The sequence below is a fragment of the Pyrus communis genome, chromosome 5 (assembly GCF_963583255.1).
Source record: "Pyrus communis chromosome 5, drPyrComm1.1, whole genome shotgun sequence".
Lineage (NCBI taxonomy): Eukaryota > Viridiplantae > Streptophyta > Magnoliopsida > Rosales > Rosaceae > Pyrus > Pyrus communis.
This window is the reverse complement of record NC_084807.1, coordinates 25,296,696-25,320,252: the sequence shown is the minus strand read 5'-3', so window position 1 is coordinate 25,320,252 and position 23,557 is coordinate 25,296,696. Positions and strand designations below refer to the sequence as shown.

The following is a 23,557-nucleotide window of genomic DNA, read 5'->3' as shown; positions in this document are numbered from 1 at the left end:
TGTTAGCAGTCGTAAAGTGATTTGGTTGAGATTTTCCTACTTGTAATCAGATCCTCATGAGAGATTTTCTTGTTCTGTTCTTGGTGGATTTCTTATCCACTTCTGTGTTTTTCACTTTTCTTTTTTTAATAAATTGTTATAGTTTCTTCTCAAAAAAAAAAAAAAAAAAAAAAAAAAAAAGGAGAAGAATCTGATATGATCAATTCCAACAAAAAACGATACACGCTTTGCTTTCGTATAGTATAGAGTACAATATTCTTCTTGTTCTCGATATCGTTCCTATTGAATGTAACTCCGAATGCTGGAGAACTTTTTATTTACATTTACACAACCTACAAGAAGCTGCATCTGCACTTCCTAGGTTCATCTGAAATTGTTCCTGTAGTTGGTTCTTCGATTAGAAGCGATGGAAATCCTTTGGTCTTGGAGCATATTCAAGTTCGGGGCCAACAAACGGGTGTACCGATCAAAATACAAAAGCTGCTTCAGGAGAAGTGCAAACTCTCGCGGGAATTTCAATCCATATGATTCACTAACCCGAATCTGAAATAAGAACATGCGAGCAGTTTGTGGCTTCAGAACAATTTGCCAAAAGATGGCACAAGCTACAGAAGCAGCGCTAAATCATGCAGGCATGTAAACCTAAAGGGAGTCAACAGCGTACCACATCGAGAAAAAGTGCATTCATTTGTCTCTCATCAACAACTAGATTAGCAGAGACAGCAGTTGCATTCGTAGATGGCTCCCTGGCAGTTGCTATGACTACTTCAGTATCCAAATCCTGCACATGAGGAGTTGTAAGAAGCAAATGTGATTGTTATCAATAAGCTGATTTAGCCACTTCCGTTCTATATTCTAAATCCGGCTATTGCCACTTCCGATTCAACACACCTCTTTCAGTATGAATTCTTTTAAACAGCACAATATTTAAGGGCAAGGAAAAGGGGTATCTTTTGGCTGCACCATTCTGCTAAACATGAATTTCCCTTAGCTCTGAAATGGTCTCAGAACAAGTACAGACCGAAAAATTAACCTTTTTGGAAAGCAAAACACAATTAGCAAACTCCTGAATTTAATGCTTGCCTTTATTGATGAGAACATCTTTTCCAAGTCTCTTGCAAAGGCCTTAGTATCAACATTTGTGTCTGTAGCACCCATTTCAATCAGCGCAGATGCCATTGATTCATATTCTTCAGCTGCAATTGATGCCAAAAAGATTTCCATGGCACCCCATGTTTTTGGGGATATACGGCCAACAATTCCTGTAAATTTAAGTCAAACGCAAGCAAAAATACTTCAATAACATTTGAAAGATTGGACAAATACAGAGAACTTCTAAAACTTTCAAGCAAATGGTAGGTACTGCATCTTGGGACTATGCACAGTTGTTAAAGAACAAACATTAGGCAAGTTTTTTTCTGCTTAGTATATATTATATAAGGTATAAACCTTTAGTCATATGTGCAGATATTGTATAAGCAAATGAAACATTGAAAAAAAAATACGACAGACAATCAGAACTATAAGTCAGCAATGAGTACAATTGGTGCATGAAGATATATGAATACCAAAATCAAGAAACCCAATGCGGCCATCGCGCAACAACCACAGGTTCCCTGCATGCACATCTGCGTGGAAGCTTTCACAGGCAAGCAAACTGCCAAACCTACAGAGACATTTCATAGCAAGCGACAAGGTAAAAATTTTGACAAATAAATGAACACAAAAACTACAAGCACTGAATGGTGGATAAAATATTCAAGTCCTACCACACATTAAGGGCAGTTATGAGACTGGTCTCCGGATTAGAGACAAAGGAACTTATACTGTTTAAGTCAGTAAGAGGAACTCCGTACAGCCTCTCCATTGTTAAAACTCGTTTGCTGCTGCATTGGTGATACACTTTTGGAGCCGTAGCCTGCCTTGTGAGTCCCATGGCTTCTAAATATCTCCTAAAGGACTCAATGTTTGCAGCCTCCTTATAGAAATCAACTTCTTCAAGCACGGACTCCCGTATATCTTGCACAATACCAACCTACTGAAACGATGAACAGATTACAAAGGAAACTTCTATCCACCATCATTTCGCAACATATGAATGCATACTAGATGGACATTTATTCTTTTGAGCAAGGCAGGATAGAAGAATAAGCATCAAAGATGCTGACATTGTCCCAAATTATTTCACTACTCATAGAGTCCAAAGGATACTAATAATTACACAATCAGCTTAAATGTTTGTGCTTTCACAGAATAAAACTTGTAACTAAAGAAATTGGCAGTGTAAATGATTTAAAGAGTACGAAAATAATTAGTATGCTTATGCTTGTCATCCACAATAAGAGTCAAAGTCAATTGTTACAACTGCAGAAATTTTTGTCCACATACCAATGAAGCACGGCTTATATCAGGACTCAAGAATTCCAAAATGCGGACAACAATGTAGATAAAATTTAGATCTGCAACCAACATATCTTCTATTCCAGGTTTCAAGATCTTTATAACTACATCTTCTTGGGAGCCTCTTAGCCTTGCAGCATGAACCTAAACATAATATATCACAAATCTTATTACTAAGCTTACAGAATGATTGAGGAACATAAGAAATTTGATAGGAAGAGAAAAGAACTTGTGCTATTGAGGCTGAAGCAAGCGGGGTTGGGTCAACATATTCATAAACACTGTCAATTGGTCTTCCCAATTCCTGTCGCAAGATTGCTTGAATCTCCGCAAAGGGTACTGCAGGAGTTCTGTCAAAGCAGTTCTGAAATTCTTCAACATATTCTGGTGGGAACAATGTTGGTGCAGATGCAATGAACTATCATTTGTAAATAGCATAGCATTAGTGATTGTGTACAGTGAATGAATAAAGATAGTAAAGTAAAATAATAATATTTTGCTAGTTTACACTGGATATAATGAACAAACTTATGGAGTAGCAATCAAAAAACAAGAATAAAAACAAGATATACCTGACCCAACTTAACGTAGGTTGCCCCCATGCGCTCAAACAATCTCCTCAAATAAAGGGGGGACACCAATCCAAGCTGCAGTTGGGTTGGTAATCCGGCAGATGAGTTTGCTGACTACAGACAAAAGGTAGGGTCATTTACAAGTATACTCCTGAAGACTTTGCTTATTCAGATAAAAGGGTCAGTGTTAACGAATACCTAGGTGTTAACAGAACACTCAATTGAGTGAAATCTTAATCCAAGTTATTGGAATTGGTTATAACCAACACATGTTGTCATTGAACCCTTTCAATTGGCAATTGCACAAGGTGAAAGCCAAGCAAGCAATGCAACAATCAAATGCTCGTGATGATATGTTAAAATGGAAAAGATATGAAATTTGCACAATCCTCATGTACAGAATAAAAAATGAGAAAACCTGAAAAAAATATAACTAAAAGGAAAGACTTGAGCAGTAGGAAACAAAGTCTATTGCATAAAGAAAGTAAAACCATAAAAATTGAAGTTCCTGTTACCTTTGATACGTCGGCAAGCCACTCCCCCCCAACCCCAATAAACGCCTGAATACCTTGGACCATCCTAAGAGCGCCGCGTGGGCCTGTGCTTACTGATGTTTGGAGAATGTCCTCCACCAGTTTAGGCAAGTCTTGAAACCTATCTGGTAACGACATGAAATTCCAGCTTCATGTTAAAACCTCAAACGAATAGAATGATCAAGAAAGAAAAGAATTCAAGCCTAAAGAACACAGATGCCCATGCCCGGGTCTAAACAAAGGCGCGAATCAAAGTTTCCTTCTCACTCTGAGAGGTGATGCAACTAATTGATAACTGTCTGCCAAACAGAAGAGTTGTACTTCTGCTTCAGCAGTTTTTACACCTATGTTTCACTTCTGTACATCCATGAAAAAAGCAACAGCCAACCACTCACTAAAAGAAGTGAAAAAATGAACATTTTTCAAGGTACCCATTAAGCGAAACACCAAGAAGTTCACATCTTCATGATTAAAAATATCAATGTGAGCAGAACATAACCATTAGCAGAAGTATAATCTACTATTTTGTTCGCATGGGTAACAAATAAATTATCAAAAAAACCCACAAATCAAATAAAGATTTAAGCTTGAGATAAACCCAGAAACCAAGATTCAAACCCAAAATCCAAAAGCCAAAGGGAGAGACAATTTAAGCACCTTGAAGGCGGGAGGAGTAAACATCCTGAGCTTGAGAGTAACGGGCAAAGAGAGTGAAGCCCCTTGAGTTTGAGCTGCAATTAAGCTGCTTCGATGATTTTAACGAACCCCAACTACCAATAATCGACGAGGAGGACGAGCTCAGAATCATCTGACGGCCGTGATGACGGTGAAGTGCCGGCAAACGACCGCCTCTCACTGCTGAGACCATCGAAACAGCCATCTCTTCACCTCAAAAAACAAAGAAATTACCAAAATTTCTGGAAATTAAATCGGGGCTCGGAATTTGCAAGTGTCAAAGCGGAATTTGGAAACTTTCACGACGTCGTTCTCTGTCAGCTTGTGAATGCCTGTTAATTACTCTCGCTCTGTAATTGCTGAAAAAAAAAAAAAAAAAAAAAAATCTTTTTGTAATTTTGTGTAACGTTGCACGAGTCGTAAGTGAAAGAGAGGACGCCACGTGGCTAGGCTGTTAACTGTTGGCGCGGTTCCGAGACTTGTCCACTTTCCCGCCGTGGGATTTCTCACAGTCCGGAAGTGCTTCAATTAAAAGCGCTTTTACACGAGAGAGGATTCTCGCCAAATTCTTTATCGGCATTTCAAAGATTTTTAAATTACATCTGTTTATTGTATTTTGTGCTGATAGTTTTTATCAGGTACTGTTTATATTCAATTTTAAATAAAAAAATTTACAATAATTTCTGACTGCATGATGTATGAACGGATGTAATTGGAGGATCCTCAAAATCCACACAAATGGCTGGTTTGGTATTGCTGTGTTTTGAAAAAAACTGCTACTAATGTGCTGTAAGAATAATCTTATTTTTGTTGCTTCACGTTTTCAGTTTTTTTTTCACCCAAAATTGTAAAAATAAGTTGTTTTTAAATGTTTACTAACCACCTTTTTGAGCTCAACTTTTTTTTATACCCACTTTTTATAAAAGCACATCAGTACCAAACTAGTACAAGAAGATCCGGCCAGATCCTCCTGGCTTTTCTATTATTTTGTGCCATGTTTCTTTAAATCTTAATTTTTTATTTTGTAAGTGTAATTTGACTCTGAGACACAGTGGTTAAAAATGAAGCCTCCGTACAACGATAATTCCCGTTCTCTTAAACTAAGAAAATTGTAGTAAACTACTGTTCGATCGCAATCCAACGGTAAAAGAGAAAGTACAACAGTAAAAGTAACTTGGATAAATGTTTGTTTTGCCATTAACTGTGTATTTGCATTGGAATACAAGATTACATGGCTAGTCAACCCAACAAAAATTCCGGATTAAAATTTGACACTGTTATCCTCACTGGTGATTCATCTACATCCACTGCAGAACTACCCAAAGAGTCGGTTTCTAAACTCAAAAAGTCCTATTCTGACTTATGTTGAACCGGAATCTGAGTCGGAATCCGATTTCCGGTCAGCTGGTTTATTCCTGTTTGTATTGGCCTCTAGTGGAGGAAATCCATCATCGTCGCTTGAGTTGAGCTCATTGTCTTCTTGTTGGGAGGTGTCTCCCTGCGAACTTCCTACGCATCCATCTGAAACTTCGGATTTGAAGAGTTCTGGCCTGCATTGGGCGGCAAAAGCAAATATAAGGAACAAAAGATCACCAAGAAACAACAGTGGGAATCTTAAGATCACCTAAAGACATTAAACAGGAAGTGCCACAAAGGCTACAGATTTTACATCACACTTCCATGACCATGAGCAACCTTTTTCTATCCCTCAGATAAAATTATGTGCTTGGCATGAAAACTACGATGGCATGTTGGATTACTACTTTTGAAAGATCAAACAATTTTGGCAGGTCGGAGCAAGCACTGAGTTTGTTCGAGGAAAATTTCTTTGATATGAAGTAACCGAAACATAAGAAAGCCATCGCACTATTAAAAGTTTAAGCTACACAAGCTGCATTTTCTGTTGAGATAGTGATAGATCATTTTACAATGGGACGAGAATACACACCGATCTGGCGATTTCTTCAGTACACATTTTCCCTCCATACAATTATGTGCTTGGCATGGAAACTACGGTGGCATGTTGGATTACTGTTTTAAAAGAACACACAATTTTGGCAGTTTCATCTTTCTTAAGCTGTAATCAATGCTGAAACAGCACATATTTACCCAAATAAAGAGAAGGTCGGAGCAAACACTGAGTTTGTTCGAGGGAAATTTCAAAGTTTGATATGAAGTAACCGAAACATAAAAAAGCCATCGCACTATGAAACGTTTAAGCTACAGAAGCTGCATTTTCTGTTGAGATAGTGATAAACATTTTACAATGGGATGCGAATACACACCAGTCTGGTGATTTCTTCAGTAACCCGAACTTGTTCGTAAAACAGAACTTGCGAAACAATGCATGCCACCTTGCTTCCAGATTCAAGAACCTTCTCCTTCCCACTTGCATCAACCACAACAAAACTCCCTGCCACTTGAAAATCGACCCAAATTCAGCCTTTTTTTTTTTGCTACAATTGCTAGAATACGTTGAAATGAGATACGTACATAGGAAACCAACCTCGCTTTATCCACATGCTCTTTGAAAACTTAGCTGGAAACAGCGCCAATGATTTCTCTCCTTTCGCATCCATTACCTTAAACAATTACAGCAGAATCAGAAGCAAGCTAAGCAATTCTAAACACAATGTGAAAATCCAAGTTTACAACTTTCTTTTCGAACAGCATCTGAACCTAAAGATTAGGCCCAACCCACCTCATTTTTTTTACAAATTGATCGAAACCCACTACTGCATTTTCGCAAAGAGATCGAATTGGGATCAGGGTTTTAGAAGGGTTTTTCTTTCTGTGTCAAAAACCCTAAAAATTGAATTGGAATAGAAGAGCACACCTCGATGAGGTTGGATCCGCGGAGAGAAAGCACTTGCATTACAGAGTGACCATCTTCTAACGTTAAGCTCTGTTGCTCCACCGTCCTCTTCAGATTCTTCCTTCCTCCTTTCATTCGGGGACTGAAATTATAAACCCTAGAAATTGATCACAGACTTGACCCTTAAAACCCTATTTCCTAAAATTGTTCCCAGAACGACGCAATTTTGGGCAAAAAAATATAATGTATTCAACTATTTTTAAAATGATTGAAAACATTTTTAGTGAAAATATTTTTGAATTTCAAAAATATTTAAAGTGCTTTCTTTAAAAAAAAACATCTGTTATGTACTTCTTCGGAAAACATTTTAAGTGCTTTTCTAAGAGTTATTTACATCTTTATTAATGGTTGATTCTAAAAACATTTTTATAAAAAACGATTTCAATTATTTCAAAAACAAATCCAAACAAGCTATTAACGGACCAATCAAAATGCTACGAACTATGGAAATAACCGAGATGCCGTTGACTGGCATGACATTAGGCGAGCTTTTTTTACCACATTAATAAAAAGGTATTGAATTCAAATTTCGTGGACGACTAATTTAACATCTAACCTAATATAATATACGTTTGAACAGAAAAAAACTAACAGGAGCACAGATACGAAAAGGTCGAATTATACAAAGTTTGCACGTTGCCGAGTCGCAATTCGCGCGTGAGCTCAGTACCCGGGAGGAGGGAGAGAACCGCATGCCCGCCTCTTGAAGTTGAATCCACTGCTCACACAGGTTCGAAATTCTCCATAAATTATTGTGGTTTTATTCGATTATTAATTTCCGTTGAATTAATTCGTCGTTCCTGTTTTTGTACTTTAAACTTTTTTTGAAAGATTGTACGTTAACTTAATTGCCTAGTTTTCTTAAATAGCTTAATCATAAAACCCTACTTGAACGAAAAACTAGGAATGAAACAGATATTACAAGTGATTGCAAATTTTCCATTTACCAGTTCCTAAAGTTTCTTCTACGACATATTTAGTGAAGTTCTCTATCAACTTGTACTTTTGCCTTTTCAAAGTATCCATTGCTATTTTTGGCAATAGACGAAATATGATTAATAATGTTTTATCTTTCTTAAGTATTGTATTTCTCATTCTGAAGGAAGGACTGGTGTTTCCATAATTGCTTTCTGTGACGTTTATCTTTTATGACGATCACAGATGAGATGTGCATGGGGAAAACTATTGAACTCCTTGCTTGCATATTTGCGCATCCGAAGTCAGCAGATGAAGACAGCATATTTGCTGATTATGTATCTCAAGCTACCAAAGATCAGAAAATCAATCTTAAAAGATTTAAAAGGGAGCGAGTTGAATGAGTATGTGGAGTTGTGAGTGAAAATATGTTGTCATACACAGGATTATGGGTACAGTGTGACATATGCGATGCATGGCAACATGCAGACTGTGTCGGTTATTCAGCAGATGGAAAATCCATCAAATCCAGTGAGGCCTCTCAGAAGCACATAAAAAGGAAAAATACAACCACTGTAGTTGAAAGAGATGGGAAATATATTTGCCAGCTATGCTCAGAACTGATACAGGCTACCACCTCTCCTGTGGCTACTGGTGCCACTCTTACAATTTGTCCGGCTCCTATTTTGCTCCAATGGCATGCTGAAATTTTACGGTATATTTTATGTCTTAACTATCTTGCATTTGCAAATCTCAGCACTGTTAGACAGTGCATTAAAGTCCGTAAGTTGATTTGTCATTTATCCCAAAAGGATAGGGTTGTTAAACTGTTAAATATTTCTTATGCTATCCTTCAATCTCCTTAGATGACTCATTTGTGATAAATCGATTCAATTTTGACCATGTTTATTGCTTGACATGGTCTTGCGAAGGTTATGAATTATTTATCACCAGATGACGGATGTTGTACCTACTGACTTTTCTTATTATCCCAGTCATACTCGTGCAGGTTCTTTAAAAACATGTATCTATGAAGGTGTGAGGGAGACTTCTTTTTCAAACGTGTCGGAAATTGATATCAGTGAACTTGTTAGCGCTGACATTGTGTTAACAACATATGATGTGCTTAAAGAGGACCTGTCACACGACTCTGATAGGCATGAAGGTGACCAGCGCTTGATGAGATTCCATAAAAGGTTCCTTCAAAACTTGTGATGTTCCTGCCTCTTTTTTTTTTTTACTTTGCTAAAAAATTGGCTACACTAGTTTGTACGGATTCTTCAAAGCATTGTATAAGATCTTTGCCTGATTGCTTGCAAGAATGTTGCATAACATTGATCTTTTCCCTTGCATTTGGATCATTTGTTTGGAATGATACGTATTTGGTACAAAAATAATTTCCCAGTTTTCAGCCACTTATTTTGTTAACTGCTGCTCCCTCGTCATGACCTCTTGAAGCAAATGTACTTAAATGCCATCATGTTCTTGTAAAAGATCAGTGTTCAAGTTGTTTAGCATTTGCCTTAATTTCTTGGTTTTTTTCTCCTTTCTTATTAGGGTTTACATACTTCAGTGCTTTACCTTAGAACATCATTGGGTTGATTTAGAAGCAACTTTCTCTTGGACATGTATTTTTCAAGATGATGACATGCCATTTTGTTTTAGGTAACCTGTTGTTCCAAACTGTTCTGACCAGGATATTCTGATGGAGAGTTAGTTTGGATGAGGCTCAAATGGTGGAGAATAATGCTTCTGCGACCACAGAAATGGCTATGCGGTTGTAAGCAAAGCACCGTTGGTGCATTACAGGGACTCCTGTGCAACGCAAACTTGATGACTTATATGGACTTCTACGATTTCCCAATGCCTGCCCATTTGATGGTTCTAGGTGGTGGATTGAATTATACGAGATCCATATGAGGTATGAAGTTCGGTGCATCCTTCGTTGTTTCAATTCAATTATTTTCTAAAACTAGTGGATGCTTGCCGTTGCCAAAATTTCTAAGATGCCAGATAATTGAAACGATTAAGATAAAATCTAAGGCTTAATGTATACTTTTTAGCCAAGTTGACACTTTGACTCAAGAAAAATGCGCCCATTTATCACGAGCGCATCCTTCTATTACTCATTTGGGGTTGTAAGTGTTTTCTCATGATTTTTCCAAAGATATCGTTCTTGCTTTCTCCTATTAGTTTTAGTGAGTCATTGAGTTCAATGTAAGTATACGGTATATCAGACCACTTCCTTAATTTTTTTTCACTTGCCTTTTCAGAGGAGAGATGTGGCAGCTATGGAATTTGCACATAAAGATTTCAAGAAAATTATGTGGCGATCTTTGAAAGTGCATGTTGAAGATGAGTTGGAGCTTCCTCCTCAGGAGGAATGCCTCTCCTGGCTCACTTTATCTCCAGTAGAAGAACACTTTTACCAAAGGCAACACGAAACGTGTGTGAGTTATGCCCAAGAAGTGATTGACAGTTCGAAAGATGATATTCGGAAAAGAAAAGTCAGAGGTTGTTAATGATTATTTTGCAACTTCATTTAAGTCTATAAGTAACACTAAAGTTACATGTGAAGATGCAATTCTTAGGTCTGATATTTTTATGCTGTTCCAGGATGCTTAGAATTTAATGATTCATCAGATCCACTCATCACACACGCAGAGGCAGGAAAGCTTCTGAACACACTGTTAAAGCTTCGCCAAGCCTGCTGCCACCCTCAAGTATGAAGCTTTGGGCTTCGTTCTCTGCAATAGTCCCCCATGACTATGGAGGAAATACTGATGGTACGTTTCTGTACATCATTACCTACACTTTTTTTTATTAATTCTTTTTGTTTTATGGGATCTTGTTCTGTAGATTCTTGTAGGTAAAACAAAGGTAGCAGGAGAGGAAGCACTTAGGAGGGTTTGCCGGGATAGCTATACTTGAACAACATTTCACTCCAGCTATATCCCTGTACAAGGAAGCGCTGGATTTAGCTGAAGAGCACTCTGAGGATTTCCGCCTGGACCCTTTGTTGAATATCCACATTTATCATAATCTTGCTGAAATACTCACATTGGCAACAAACTGCTGCCCTTCAAAAGAACAGTTTCCTGGGAGCTCTAGTAAAATGGCCTCTAAGATACAGGGCATTGAAACTTGTGATCAACATCTAGGACTTTCTATGCTAGATAACCGATGGTAGTTCATTTTAGTTCTCTGCCTTTCTTTTTTATGGTTTTGAGCAGGCTAATAATTTTATGAATATTTTTTCCATATATTGTTCTTTTTTTTATCATCGCTTTATTCCTTAATATGTTTTAACATTTAGGTAAACTGTTTTGAAGGTTTGCAATGCAATCAGCGATGGAAAAGATCTAAGTACAGTTTGGTGGTTGGAAGCCCTTCTTCATGCTGAAAAGAACACAGGCCTCTCTAGGGATTTGATCAGAAAGATTGAAGAGGCCCTTGTAACAACTCTAAACAATGGGAGGTCATTGAGAATTGCGTCTCGGTAAGTAAACATTTGGGTTCGCTACATCACATCTACTGCAGGGTCATATATTTGACCTTTTGCACTGTTTATCTCTTCACCAGTATCTCGAGAATGTTGCTTGTGGCTTCCAATACTTTCAAGTAAACTGAGTCTAGCTGTCTAATATTTTGTGGATTCTGATTAATTTTGTGTTCCTTTGGTATATAGTTTCCGAAGCATAAGTGGCCTGAAGTATCATGTGCAGACTGGTTTGGACCAATTAGCAGCATCTAGGTGTTGGAAATTCAAATCAAAACAGGTTGCTATTGTTGAAAATCAATGTCAAAGTTAGGCATTGAAAGTTAGGCAATGTTAGGTATGGTTGAATAAAAATTATTAGGTGCAATTAATGTGTTTTGTGTGGTAATAAATAATCTTAGTTTAATCATTTGGTTTGCTATAAATACCCAAGTTCTCAAGCATTGTAAATCATCCCATCCAAATCCCACTTCCAATTGTGAAGAAGCTTGTAAGCTTTCTTATTCCAACAATTTGTAAATCTTTTCATATATCAAAGTCCAAGTGTTTTGCCAAAGCTTGTTGCTTCCCTCCTTTCTCTATTTCTTTCTTTGTCCAATTTTATTTGAGAGTGCAAAGTGAAAGAGGTGTGATAGAGTTTGTAAACTTATCACCCACATATTTTGGTATTGAGTTAGTAAACTGTCAAATACCAACAATTGGTATCAGAGCCAGAATATCATTCTGGCAGGTGCAGCAGTTATGGCGTCCAACTTAGTGCAACTCCAAGTTCCCACATTGAAGAAAGAAAATTATGAAAGATGGTGCATCCAATTCAAAGCATTGTTTGGATCACAGGAGCTATGGGAAGTTGTCAGTAGTGGGTATGTTGTACCCACTGCCGAGCAAGAAGCCGTATATACTGCGGATCAAAGGAACACTCTCAAGGACTTACGAAAGAAGGACCAAAAGGCACTGTATCTTCTATACCAGGGTTTGGAAGATTCAACGTTCGAGAAGGTTGCAGAAGCAACAACGAGCAAGCAAGTATGGGATACACTCAGTACAATCTACAAAGGAGTAGATCGAGTCAAGAAAGTGACGTTACAATCACTTCGAGCAGATTTTGAAACTGCTCATATGAATGAAGGGGAGAGCATCTCCGACTATCACTCAAGGCTCATTGTGATAGTAAATCAGATGAGGAGAAATGGCGAGAGACTCGATGAAGTACGAGTTGTGGAGAAGATACTCTGGTCACTCACATCTAAGTTTGAGCATGTGGTGACTGCCATTGAGGAATCCAAGGATTTGGAGGTAATGAGCGCAGAAGAGCTACTAGGATCCCTCCTAGTTCACGAGCAACGCATTCAGAAGAATGCAAGCCCCACAACGCTAGAGCAAGCTTTGGAGTCAAAGTTGAATATTGACAAACCAAATAAAGGTCGTGGGCAGTGGAACTCACGTCGTGGGAGCTCATCCAACCGTAGCCGAGGACGAGCCCGAGGAAGAGGTCGAGGCTATGCACAAAATCAAGGTCAGTCTCAGGAGTGGAGATCTACTCGAGGAAAGGCGCATATCCAGTGTCACAACTGTAAGCAATATGGACATTATGCCAATGAATGTTCACATAAAAATGGTGAGCATGTCAACATGGCAGAATCAAGTGGAAATACTGATGAAGAACTTACAGTCTTACTAGCACACCATTATTCCAGTAGCCAACAAGATGTTTGGTATTTGGACTCTGGTGCAAGCAATCACATGTGTGGAAAGAAGGAGTTTTTTCCCGAACTCAAAAAAGGGGCCTATGGATCTGTAAGTCTTGGTGACTCCTCAAAGTTGCCAGTTGAAGGCAAAGGGAAGATCAAGATCATCCAGAAGGATGGAAGAGAAGAATACATCTCCGATACCTACTACATACCAGGTATGAAGAGCAACATTCTGAGCATTGGTCAACTGCTCCAGAAAGGGTACATTATACATATGGAGAACATGCTTCTCACTCTCAGGAATGCAAGGAGAAAGCTTATTGCACGTGTTCGAATGTCAAAGAACCGGATGTTTCCGTTGAATTTGAACACAAAGATTGGAAGCTGCAACATCGGTGTAATGGAAGATGAGTCATGGAAATGGCATCTTCGATTTGGCCATCTTAATTTCAATGGCCTAAAGTTGCTGTCAAGTGGAGGAATGGTTCGTGGTCTACCCCAGATTGAAGCCACACGCCAAGTATGTGAAGGTTGTGTGCTTGGCAAGCAAGCACGACTATCGTTCCCTGTTGGTGATACATGGAGAGCAAAGGCACCACTGCAGTTGGTGCACACAGATATATGTGGTCCATTGGATCCCATGTCTTATGGAGGTAATAGGTATTTTATTACCTTCATTGATGATTTCAGTAGAAAGACTTGGGTCTATTTTCTCAAGGAGAAGTCAGCTGCCCTAAAAATTTTCAAGGAGTTCAAGGCACTCACAGAGGCAGAAAGTAACCACAAGCTTGTGGCTGTGAGATCAGATAGAGGTGGAGAGTACACCTCCAATGCTTTCCAAGCATACTGCAAGGAGCAAGGAATTAGGCATCAACTTACTGCTGCCTATACCCCACAGCAAAATGGGATAGCCGAAAGAAAGAATCGAACCATCCTTGACATGACAAGGTCCATGCTTAAGGAGAAGAATTTGCCAAAAGAGTTATGGGCAGAAGCTGTAGCTTGTTCGATTTATTTGTTGAATCGATGTCCAACAAAGAGTGTCAAGAGGATGACACCACAAGAGGCTTGGAGTGGATACAAGCCGAATGTTACACACCTAAGAATTTTTGGGTGTGTTGCATATGCTCAAGTTCCAGAAGCCAAGAGGAGGAAACTTGATGATAGAGGTGAGAAGTGTGTGTTTGTGGGCTATAGTGAAGAGTCCAAGGCATACAAGCTCTACAACCCACTAACTGGCAAACTAGTGGTTAGTAGAGATGTCATCTTCAGTGAGGAAGAGACATGGACGTGGAACAACAAAGAAGTCAGTAAAGAGAAGATCGTCTCCACTGATTTTGAAGAACCAGAAGTTGTACCACCGATTGAGCAACAGCCTGCTCAAACAATCACAACAACTCCAGTGCACAGAATTGCAAGGAGTGGTCCTACATCTAGTGAGGAAAGCAGCTCCTCAACTCCAGTGAGGTTAAGGAGTCTCACAGAGATTTATGGACAAGAAGAAGAAGAAGAAACCAACCTTTTCTGCTTGTATGCAGACCACGAGCCTTTCTCATTCAATGAAGCTGTGGAAGAAGATTGTTGGAAGAAAGCCATGGAAGAAGAGATCCATGCCATCGAGAAGAATGACACTTGGGAGCTGACAAAGCTCCCACCAAATCAGAAGGCTATTGGTGTCAAGTGGGTTTACAAGATCAAACGCACTGCAGATGGGAGTGTGGATCGATACAAATCAAGGCTTGTAGCAAAGGGCTACAAACAGAAGTATGGAGTGGACTATGATGAAGTCTATGCTCCAGTTGCGAGACTTGACACGGTAAGATTGCTAATCTCTCTTGCCGCACATCATAAATGGAAAATTTATCAACTAGATGTCAAGTCAGCCTTCCTTAATGGAGTACTTGAGGAAGAAGTGTACGTGGAACAACCGGAAGGCTTCCAAGTACAAGGAGAAGAAGATAAGGTGTATCGTTTGAAGAAGGCTTTGTACGGCCTCAAGCAAGCACCACGAGCTTGGAACTCAAGGATCGACAACTACCTTCACCAAAATGGATTTCAGAAATGTCCATACGAGCATTCAGTTTACATGAAGAATGGTGAAAAAGGGGAGTTCTTAATTATTTGTCTCTATGTAGATGATTTATTGTTTACAGGAAACAATGAGGCAATGTTCCATGAGTTCAAGCAATCCATGTTCAGTGAATTCGAGATGACTGACAATGGATTAATGTCATACTTTCTTGGCATAGAAGTGAAGCAAGAAAGTGATGGTATCTACATCTCTCAACAAAGGTACATGAGAGACATATTGAAGAAGTTCAATATGGACAAGTGCAACACTGTCAATACCCCAGTCGCAACTGGATTGAAGCTGTCCAAAGGAGGAGAGGGTGAGTTTGTAAACTCAACAGTGTACAAAAGCCTCGTTGGAAGCCTAAGGTACCTTACAATCACAAGACCTGATATAGTTTATGGTGTTGGACTCGTGAGTCGATACATGGAAACACCAAGGGAGTCTCATTGGCTGGCCGCCAAGAGAATTTTGAGGTACATAAGAGGTACTCTAAACTATGGTCTATTTTATAATTTTGGTGAAGATGCAAAATTATTTGGTTATTCAGATAGTGATTGGGGAGGTGACCAAGATGAAAGGAAAAGCACAACTGGCTATGTGTTTTTTCTAGGATCAACAGCTTTCTCATGGACTTCAAAGAAGCAATCAATTGTTGCTTTGTCATCATGTGAAGCCGAGTATGTTGCTGTAGCCTCAACCGTGTGTGAGGCAATTTGGTTAAGAAATCTGTTGAAGTCAGTGTGTCATCCACAAGTGGAATCGACTGTGATTCACGTAGATAACGTGTCTGCAATCAAACTTGCAAAGAATCCTGTTCAACATGGAAGGAGCAAGCACATTGATACCAGGTTCCATTTTCTAAGGGACCATGTGAAGCAAAAGACAATTGAACTTGTCTACTGTCACACCAAGGAACAAGTGGCAGACATCTTCACAAAGCCATTGCCAATTGAAACATTCCGGCTACTGCGTGAAATGCTAGGAATGAAGGCGTTTTGATTTGAGGAGGTGTGTTGGAAATTCAAATCAAAACAGGTTGCTATTGTTGAAAATCAATGTCAAAGTTAGGCATTGAAAGTTAGGCAATGTTAGGTATGGTTGAATAAAAATTATTAGGTGCAATTAATGTGTTTTGTGTGGTAATAAATAATCTTAGTTTAATCATTTGGTTTGCTATAAATACCCAAGTTCTCAAGCATTGTAAATCATCCCATCCAAATCCCACTTCCAATTGTGAAGAAGCTTGTAAGCTTTCTTATTCCAACAATTTGTAAATCTTTTCATATATCAAAGTCCAAGTGTTTTGCCAAAGCTTGTTGCTTCCCTCCTTTCTCTATTTCTTTCTTTGTCCAATTTTATTTGAGAGTGCAAAGTGAAAGAGGTGTGATAGAGTTTGTAAACTTATCACCCACATATTTTGGTATTGAGTTAGTAAACTGTCAAATACCAACACTAGGAAGGTGTTGCTTGATCGACTTTTAGAAATTGATCAGACGATGGAGAAGCCAAAGGAAGAGGATATTCACCGCGTGAGAAATTGTCGAAATTGCAAGGCTTATGATGATGGTCCTCTATGTGTTCTATTTGAACTAGATGAATTTTTCCGGGTTTGTTACTCTTATTCTTTTTTTTTTTTAATCCTTGTTGATTTGTTTTTACAATTTCTGATTTCCTTACTAGGAATATGAAGCAAGGCTCTTTCGCAGAGAAAAAGCAGGCGGAGGGACAGCTACATGTGCTGAAGAGGCTGTGGCTTTGCAGAAGAACTCTGAACTTAATCGTTTTTATCAGAATTTGTCGCAGCCACATAAAGATTCAACATCATCCAATTCTAATAAGGAGTCGAAGAAGAGAGATGCTGGAAAAGCTGTGGTCAGTCACTTTATCTCACTATTAGTTTTGTTCATCCTTAAGGGGTGATAAAATGCAGCTGTCTTTCGTTTATACTTTAAATGGCACCGAAACTAAAGTATAGAGCTTCTATAATTTGTCCTGTTTATCATATTTGGATGATAGGTTTCAAAATCTCCATCTGAATTAGAGGTTGTTCTTGGAGTTATAAGAAATCATTGCAAGGCCCAATTAGGGAGGGATGGTATATCAGAATCCACAAAGCACCTCCACATTCTAGAGGTATGTCCTGTATTGTACTATTCTTTCAGTAGCAACTATTTAACTCTGAAACTAACAACTCCTGTAGTTGATGGATCACAGAACGGAGGCTACTCGTGCTAAACTTTTGTTTTCTTTGGCATGCTAATTGTCCGCTAATAGTATTCCCGTTAGGCTTTCGCAAGATATGATCCTTTTTCTTTCTTACCAAGCTCAAATTCTACAAGCTTATGATGAAATTAACATGGCAACCTCAAGACTGCGCCTGGCCGAAGATGAGGATGATAAAGCTCTTGATGCTTTAAGTGAAGAAGAATTACCTTCAGCTAGCGTCCTATATAGTAGCTACAAGTTCACGTCCTTGAATTCGTTGTCTGTTACAAAGGGGAAACTTCGTTATTTAAAGCTAGAAGCAAAAGTCCATTTTTAACCATTCATATTTAGATTTTCTTTTGGGTGCAGAATTGTGTGCCCTTTGGTGGTATGCTTTGCGCACTGACCTTTCTGCTTGTTAAACTATAAAATATAGAATGTCTTTGTTGTTGCTGCTGTCGGTAGTCGATACTAGCTCTTTTTTATTGTTCCCAGGGTCTGGTACAAGCTAAACAAAAGGTGCCGTTGGAAAGTCCAAACCCTTCGTCGGTAGCTGAAGGGGCAGTCACCATTCCAACATCCACAGAACAGAAAAATGGATGCATACCTACAGGCGATAAAGAAACATGCCCTGTTTGTCAAGATCCATTAATGATTCGGAAGATTGTTTTTCCGTGGGGGCATCTTACATGCTGTAAATGTAAGTATTCACCATACCATCTCCATGATATAACCATTGCCTTAATAAATAGGAGTTTATACAAGTCTGTATGTTCGAAAATCTTTACGCCAGTCTTCTGCTAAAATCTCCGGGAGCCTTCCTTGGTTGAACAAAAATGTGATTCAGTAGGCTAACTGTAGCTATTGGGAAACCTTACGTGAGTCATTAGTGGCAATCTTCTATCTGTGTCTCCAGCCTGCTAATTGCCTTTTGTCCTCCTTTTATTATTATTATTATTATTATTATTTTCTTGGTGCGTCTCTTCCCTGATAATTCCTTTATTCTCTTAATTAACTATCGTTTAATTCGAGTTCACAACTGTTCCTCTTTGCAATTACTGAACGGCATAACAACTTAACAAGGTTCATGATAAGTGGGTAAAAGGCCCAACATGTCGACAACATAGTGATGTTGGAAACATTGCTCATGCTGATGATGGACAGAGTGAAACTTGTGCTTCTTCTGTGCTTCATACAACCAAGAGTCGTGAAATGTCTGAAGCATCTGTCGTGGTCCAAGTTTCATATGGAACAAAGGTATGTGTTCTATCTATCTTCGATTTTGTAAGTGCGGTTCCTTGACCAAACAAATAAGAACTCTAGCATACCTCTTCGTCATTTCCCGCTGACCCTTGCCACTTTATTAGTATAGTTTGTGTCAGCAAGTTTAGATTAATGTTCATTTGGGGCGGGGTACTCGTGCAGAGTGAAGCAGTGACAAGAAGAATCCTTCCCTGCTAATGACATTACACATACTGGGATGAAAGGAGGAAGGTAAGTAGCCATTACCAAATTTACAGCAGATAAAATTTACTGAACTTGGAATTGCTTCTCCCTTTTTCTAAATACGCTTGCTGTGTAAGTAAAGGAAATCGCAAGTTGCCATTAGCGAATTCAAAGGAGAAAAGATAAGTGCAAAAGGAAATCACAAGCTACGTGGACAGAAACCCGAGCAAAAATCTTTTTAAGTGTTGCTGCTCTTAATTCAACATGGAGCCAACGGCTTCAATCTTCTAGAAGCGAAGCATGTTATCCTTGTCGAGCCGCTTCTCAATCCAGCAGTAGAAGCACAAGCAATCAGCCGGGTCCATCGAATCAGACAGAAAAGCAAGACCATAGCTCATCGTTTCATAGTATGTTCATCTCCCTTTCCGATACTTCTGTGTTTTATAGGACAACTTGTTTTAGGATTCACTACCATGTTACTAGAAAGTGCTTGTGAGAACACAATTATCTGTGCATTTTCGATATTTAATCACGCTAAGTCATTTTGTGGAGTTAGGTTAAAGACACGGTTGAAGAGAGTATATATAAACTCAACAAAAGCCGGAACAGCACTGCATTCATCGGGAACAAGAAGAACCAAGACCAGCCTTTCTTCACATAAAAAGACATTGAGTCCTTATTCGCAACGGTGCCACCCCCGGCACCAGAAACTAACGAAAGGCCAACTGAAATTCCCGACGAGAACCCAATGGAAAGCCTACGGCATTTGCCACCTTATGTGGCTGCTGCCATAGCAGCTGAGAAGAGACGTAAGGAGCAGCATGCATCTTCTTCATTACCATAACATAGCAGCTGAAAGTACAGTAGCAATTTCGTAGAAACACATTGCAACACAGGAAAAATGAAAAAAAAAAAAGAGATTTTGTTAGGCTTTTGCAATCATGTTTTTTGTTTAATTATAATTTTATTTTCACACTATCATTTTTCTTGTATATATTGAATCCTTCTTTATTTATTGCTAATTTTTTGGATGTCCAATGCTAATTACACAGATACCAGTCACTAAATTCTAAAATCCCTCTCTGAAGTATTCTTTTGGTCTAAAAATTGATTTGTGGCCGGTACTAGTTGCACTAAAATTTATTGATATTTTTTTAGTCTTAGCTCGATTCATATATGATGAGCTTAGAACTAAATTATTGTTGGTTCATTTCGACGAAGTCGAAACTTTCACATCCAAAAAATTAAATTGATTTGTCAATACTGAAAGCGTAGTATTGGGTAGGCTTATCCGCATGTCATATTCTTTGTGGAAACTGTGGCAAGGAATATGAAAGATTTCAGAAAATACAAAAACGATGACGTCAAGCGTGCTTGACCCATCCATATGTATGGTGAAATTTTTCAGTGTGCCGGAAACGTGGTTTGGTACACTATATGTCATTATAGTATAATACATGATGTACTGGTCATGTTTCCAGCACACTAAATAATCTCTAATTTCCAACTAAACATATTAAGCATATATTGTATTAGACTATGTTTCTGACACACAGAATAGTTATGGTATGTAGTAATTTGGTTCCTGTAGTATCCCACATCGCCCGTGAGGGCGTGGTCTTTGGGCCTTATATGTCCATGCCTGCATGTACCTTTCAGTGAGGCCTTTTGGAGCTGCGGCTTGCAAAGACAAAACCGTGCGGTAGCCCTGCTGTCTGCGACCTAGTCCAGGGCAGGGAATGCCAAAGCGGACAATATCACTGCGAGGGAAGGCGGGATGTGACAATTTGGTATCAGAGCCAGACTCACGGTCGTGGTGTGCCGACGAGGACGTCGGGCTCCCTAAGGGGGGTGGATTGTAGTATCCCACATCGCCCGTGAGGGCGTGGTCTTTGGGCCTTATATGTCCATGCCTGCATGTACCTTTCAGTGAGGCCTTTTGGAGCTGCGGCTTGCAAAGACAAAACCGTGCGGTAGCCCTGCTGTCTGCGACCTAGTCCAGGGCAGGGAATGCCAAAGCGGACAATATCACTGCGAGGGAAGGCGGGATGTGACAGTTCCTGCCTATTCACAGAATCAATCACAAGTTGAGCAAGATTTCCAATCAAATCAAACAAACAAAAAGTAAACAAAGCAGGATTCTGTTCAAATATGAAGTTTCCAAGCAGGAGGAAAGAGCGTGACATTTTATCTGATTAGGGTTCTTCGTTGACGAGTCCCTTTCCTAAGGTAGGAGAGACTTAAAACCATTGGTTTCTTACTTCTGAACTTTGTGCTGTTAATACATATAAAATCGGAAACTTGTTTAATATATTTTTGAATTCCGTAAACAACTACTTAAAATAAAGGATCGTATCAATTAGGGGGCTAGTTCATTAGATTTCGTTTATTTACACTTCTCCTATTCTAAATTCTTTGATTCTTCCTCGGATTTTATTGAGTAAAAATGTCCTAAGGGGAGGATAGATATTCCAAATTAAGGGAAGAACAGAGAGTTTCGAAATGTTTAATTTTAGGTTTAATTGCTAACAGACTTCATTATATGACTTTAAATCTTAATTTTTTTATATTGCAAAAATTATCTTCCTACTACTCTATCATCGTGGAAACTGATAATTCAATTATGCCAAAGGTATCCCTTCACTAGAACAATTGGTAAGATATTTCTTCTATTTTTGTTATCAGATAAGATTAACATTTAACTGTTGTTCCCTTGAATTATTATTGTTATTTTTTTTTTTTCTGGTCAAGTCGTTGCCTTGAATGAGGCACAAAGAATAGATCAGCAAGGGTTCGGAGGGCTGACGTGGGTCATGACACTTTGAAAAGTGTGCCTCTTTGTGTCGATTACGAGAGATTTTTCAGTATAATCAGTAAACGGGATAATACATCACGTACTACTATACAAATGGTGATATATATGTGGTAAAAAGTTAATAACTTAAAAATGAAAATTTTCATCATTTCTATTAAAACACGTAATATACTACTTGTATTTCTGTTACAACTAAAAATTTCTCGTCGACAACAAATAAAACCACCCCACACGCTCTGCAAGCATCACCTCGATGCTCGAAACCTCTAACAAACACGTGCCTCCCCACCATGTCACGCGTCCAAAATGGACACGTGGAGCAACAAGAACACCGCCACCCTGTCACCCCCTCCAACCCTTTATCTATACTATTTATTATATATATATCTACCCCAACCCAACCAACCACATTGGCTAAAAAACTAGGGTTCAAAAATGGAGCTCTCTCTGTGCCACACAAAAACGCACAATTTCTGCCCTTCCATCCTCCCCACACGCACAGCCAAAACCCCTGCAACTCCCAACAATTTAGGGTTCAGACCTAGGAACTGGCAGAACCATGGGGCGATCTTAAGGCAGGAAAGCTTGGACCGCAAGAAACCGGCGGTGGCGGCGAGGTGCGTAGACGAGGGATGCTCAGCCGAGGTGGAAAGCGAGTTGGAGGCGGAGTTGCGGGCGGAAGAAGGAGCGGAGTGGATGAGGGACGGGAGGTGGAGCGAGAAGTGCGGAGATAGAGGAATGGTGGAGCTTCTGGAGTGTTTGGAGCGTGAGGCGATCATGGGGGAAGACGAAGGCAAAGAACCCGACGACTACAACAGAAGGGCTCAAATATTTTACAAGAGCTCTAGGGTTTTTCAGGCTCTCAAGAAACGTTCCCAATCGTGATTTTTTTCTCTTATTTATTTATGAATGCTGATGGTTGTAATAATCGAATCGTTTGTCCAGTGTTTGTTCCAATATATAACGATTGTTTTGATAATTTTGGTGTGCAATGAATCCAAAACGCCATTAGATCCTTATAGTATGTTTTAATTTCAAGAAGTATTAGTTATATGTGAAATCAGTCACTCAATACTGCGGTCTGTTGGTATTCCTTTTCTTTAGAAGTCTCGGGGATGACGAATTTAATATTGAATTAGGTTGTTCATTGTGTGGCTTAATTGGATGGTAAATTCAATATTGAATTAAGTTGTTCGGCTTAGTTGATGTTCCCTTCCTCTTAGTCTAAAAATATTGATGTACTAAAAAAAAGTTGTATGTAAAAGCAAGGGAGGGTTAGAAGGCTAAAAGCACTTACAAAATAAACGATGTTTACTGCATTATAAATTATTCGGCAAGAACCCACCGAATTATCACTTTCAAATACTTTCACATTCGGTATTATCCACCGAATTTATCATTAATGTTCGGCAGAATTATGGATGTCTTGAGATAAAAATTGAGTGTGACTAGAAAGCTCCCAACCGTTTTCTAGTGCTTTCCTGATTATAAAAGCACTTGTGGTTCAAATTGTCCCAATTTATGCGCTTCCAAATTCTGCTGGAGAAACACACTTGCAAGTTGCAGTATTGCTAAAAGCACTTGCTTCCACAGCCAAAAGCAAACCAACAACAAAAGCTTATGATTGGAAGAAAAATTATGCATGCACTCCTCTTGTGTTCAATTTTTCTAATATTTGAATTGAATAAACCAACGAGAATCAAGAGACGGAAACAAAAGAAAATTACAGAAAGAGAAAACGAGAGCTTGAAGATCACTACTTTTTCAACATCAAAATTGTAACCAACCTCTTTTGGTAACTCGCAACAAAAATAACACACCCCACAACCTGAAACGACACCACAATCCCTAAACAAA

The 23,557-nt window shown here is 38.9% G+C and overlaps 1 protein-coding gene and 2 pseudogenes across 1 annotated transcript; 1 reads left to right on the top strand and 2 right to left on the bottom strand.

The window, feature by feature from the left end:
* Window positions 1–181: 181 nt before the first annotated feature.
* LOC137734152 (uncharacterized aarF domain-containing protein kinase At5g05200, chloroplastic) lies at window positions 182–4,524 on the bottom strand. Its single transcript, XM_068473448.1, has 10 exons — window positions 4,163–4,524; window positions 3,488–3,630; window positions 2,973–3,086; window positions 2,630–2,818; window positions 2,389–2,544; window positions 1,770–2,035; window positions 1,569–1,666; window positions 1,084–1,262; window positions 665–781; window positions 182–543 (listed from the first exon to the last, which is right to left on the bottom strand). Exons 1-10 carry the CDS (start codon window positions 4,383–4,385, stop codon window positions 364–366), a joined length of 1,665 nt encoding a protein of 554 aa, XP_068329549.1. The 5' UTR covers window positions 4,386–4,524; the 3' UTR covers window positions 182–363.
* Window positions 4,525–5,400: 876 nt separating this feature from the next.
* LOC137735754 (uncharacterized) lies at window positions 5,401–7,206 on the bottom strand (annotated as a pseudogene).
* Window positions 7,207–8,203: 997 nt separating this feature from the next.
* On the top strand, window positions 8,204–19,953 carry LOC137734480 (uncharacterized; annotated as a pseudogene).
* Window positions 19,954–23,557: the final 3,604 nt, after the last annotated feature.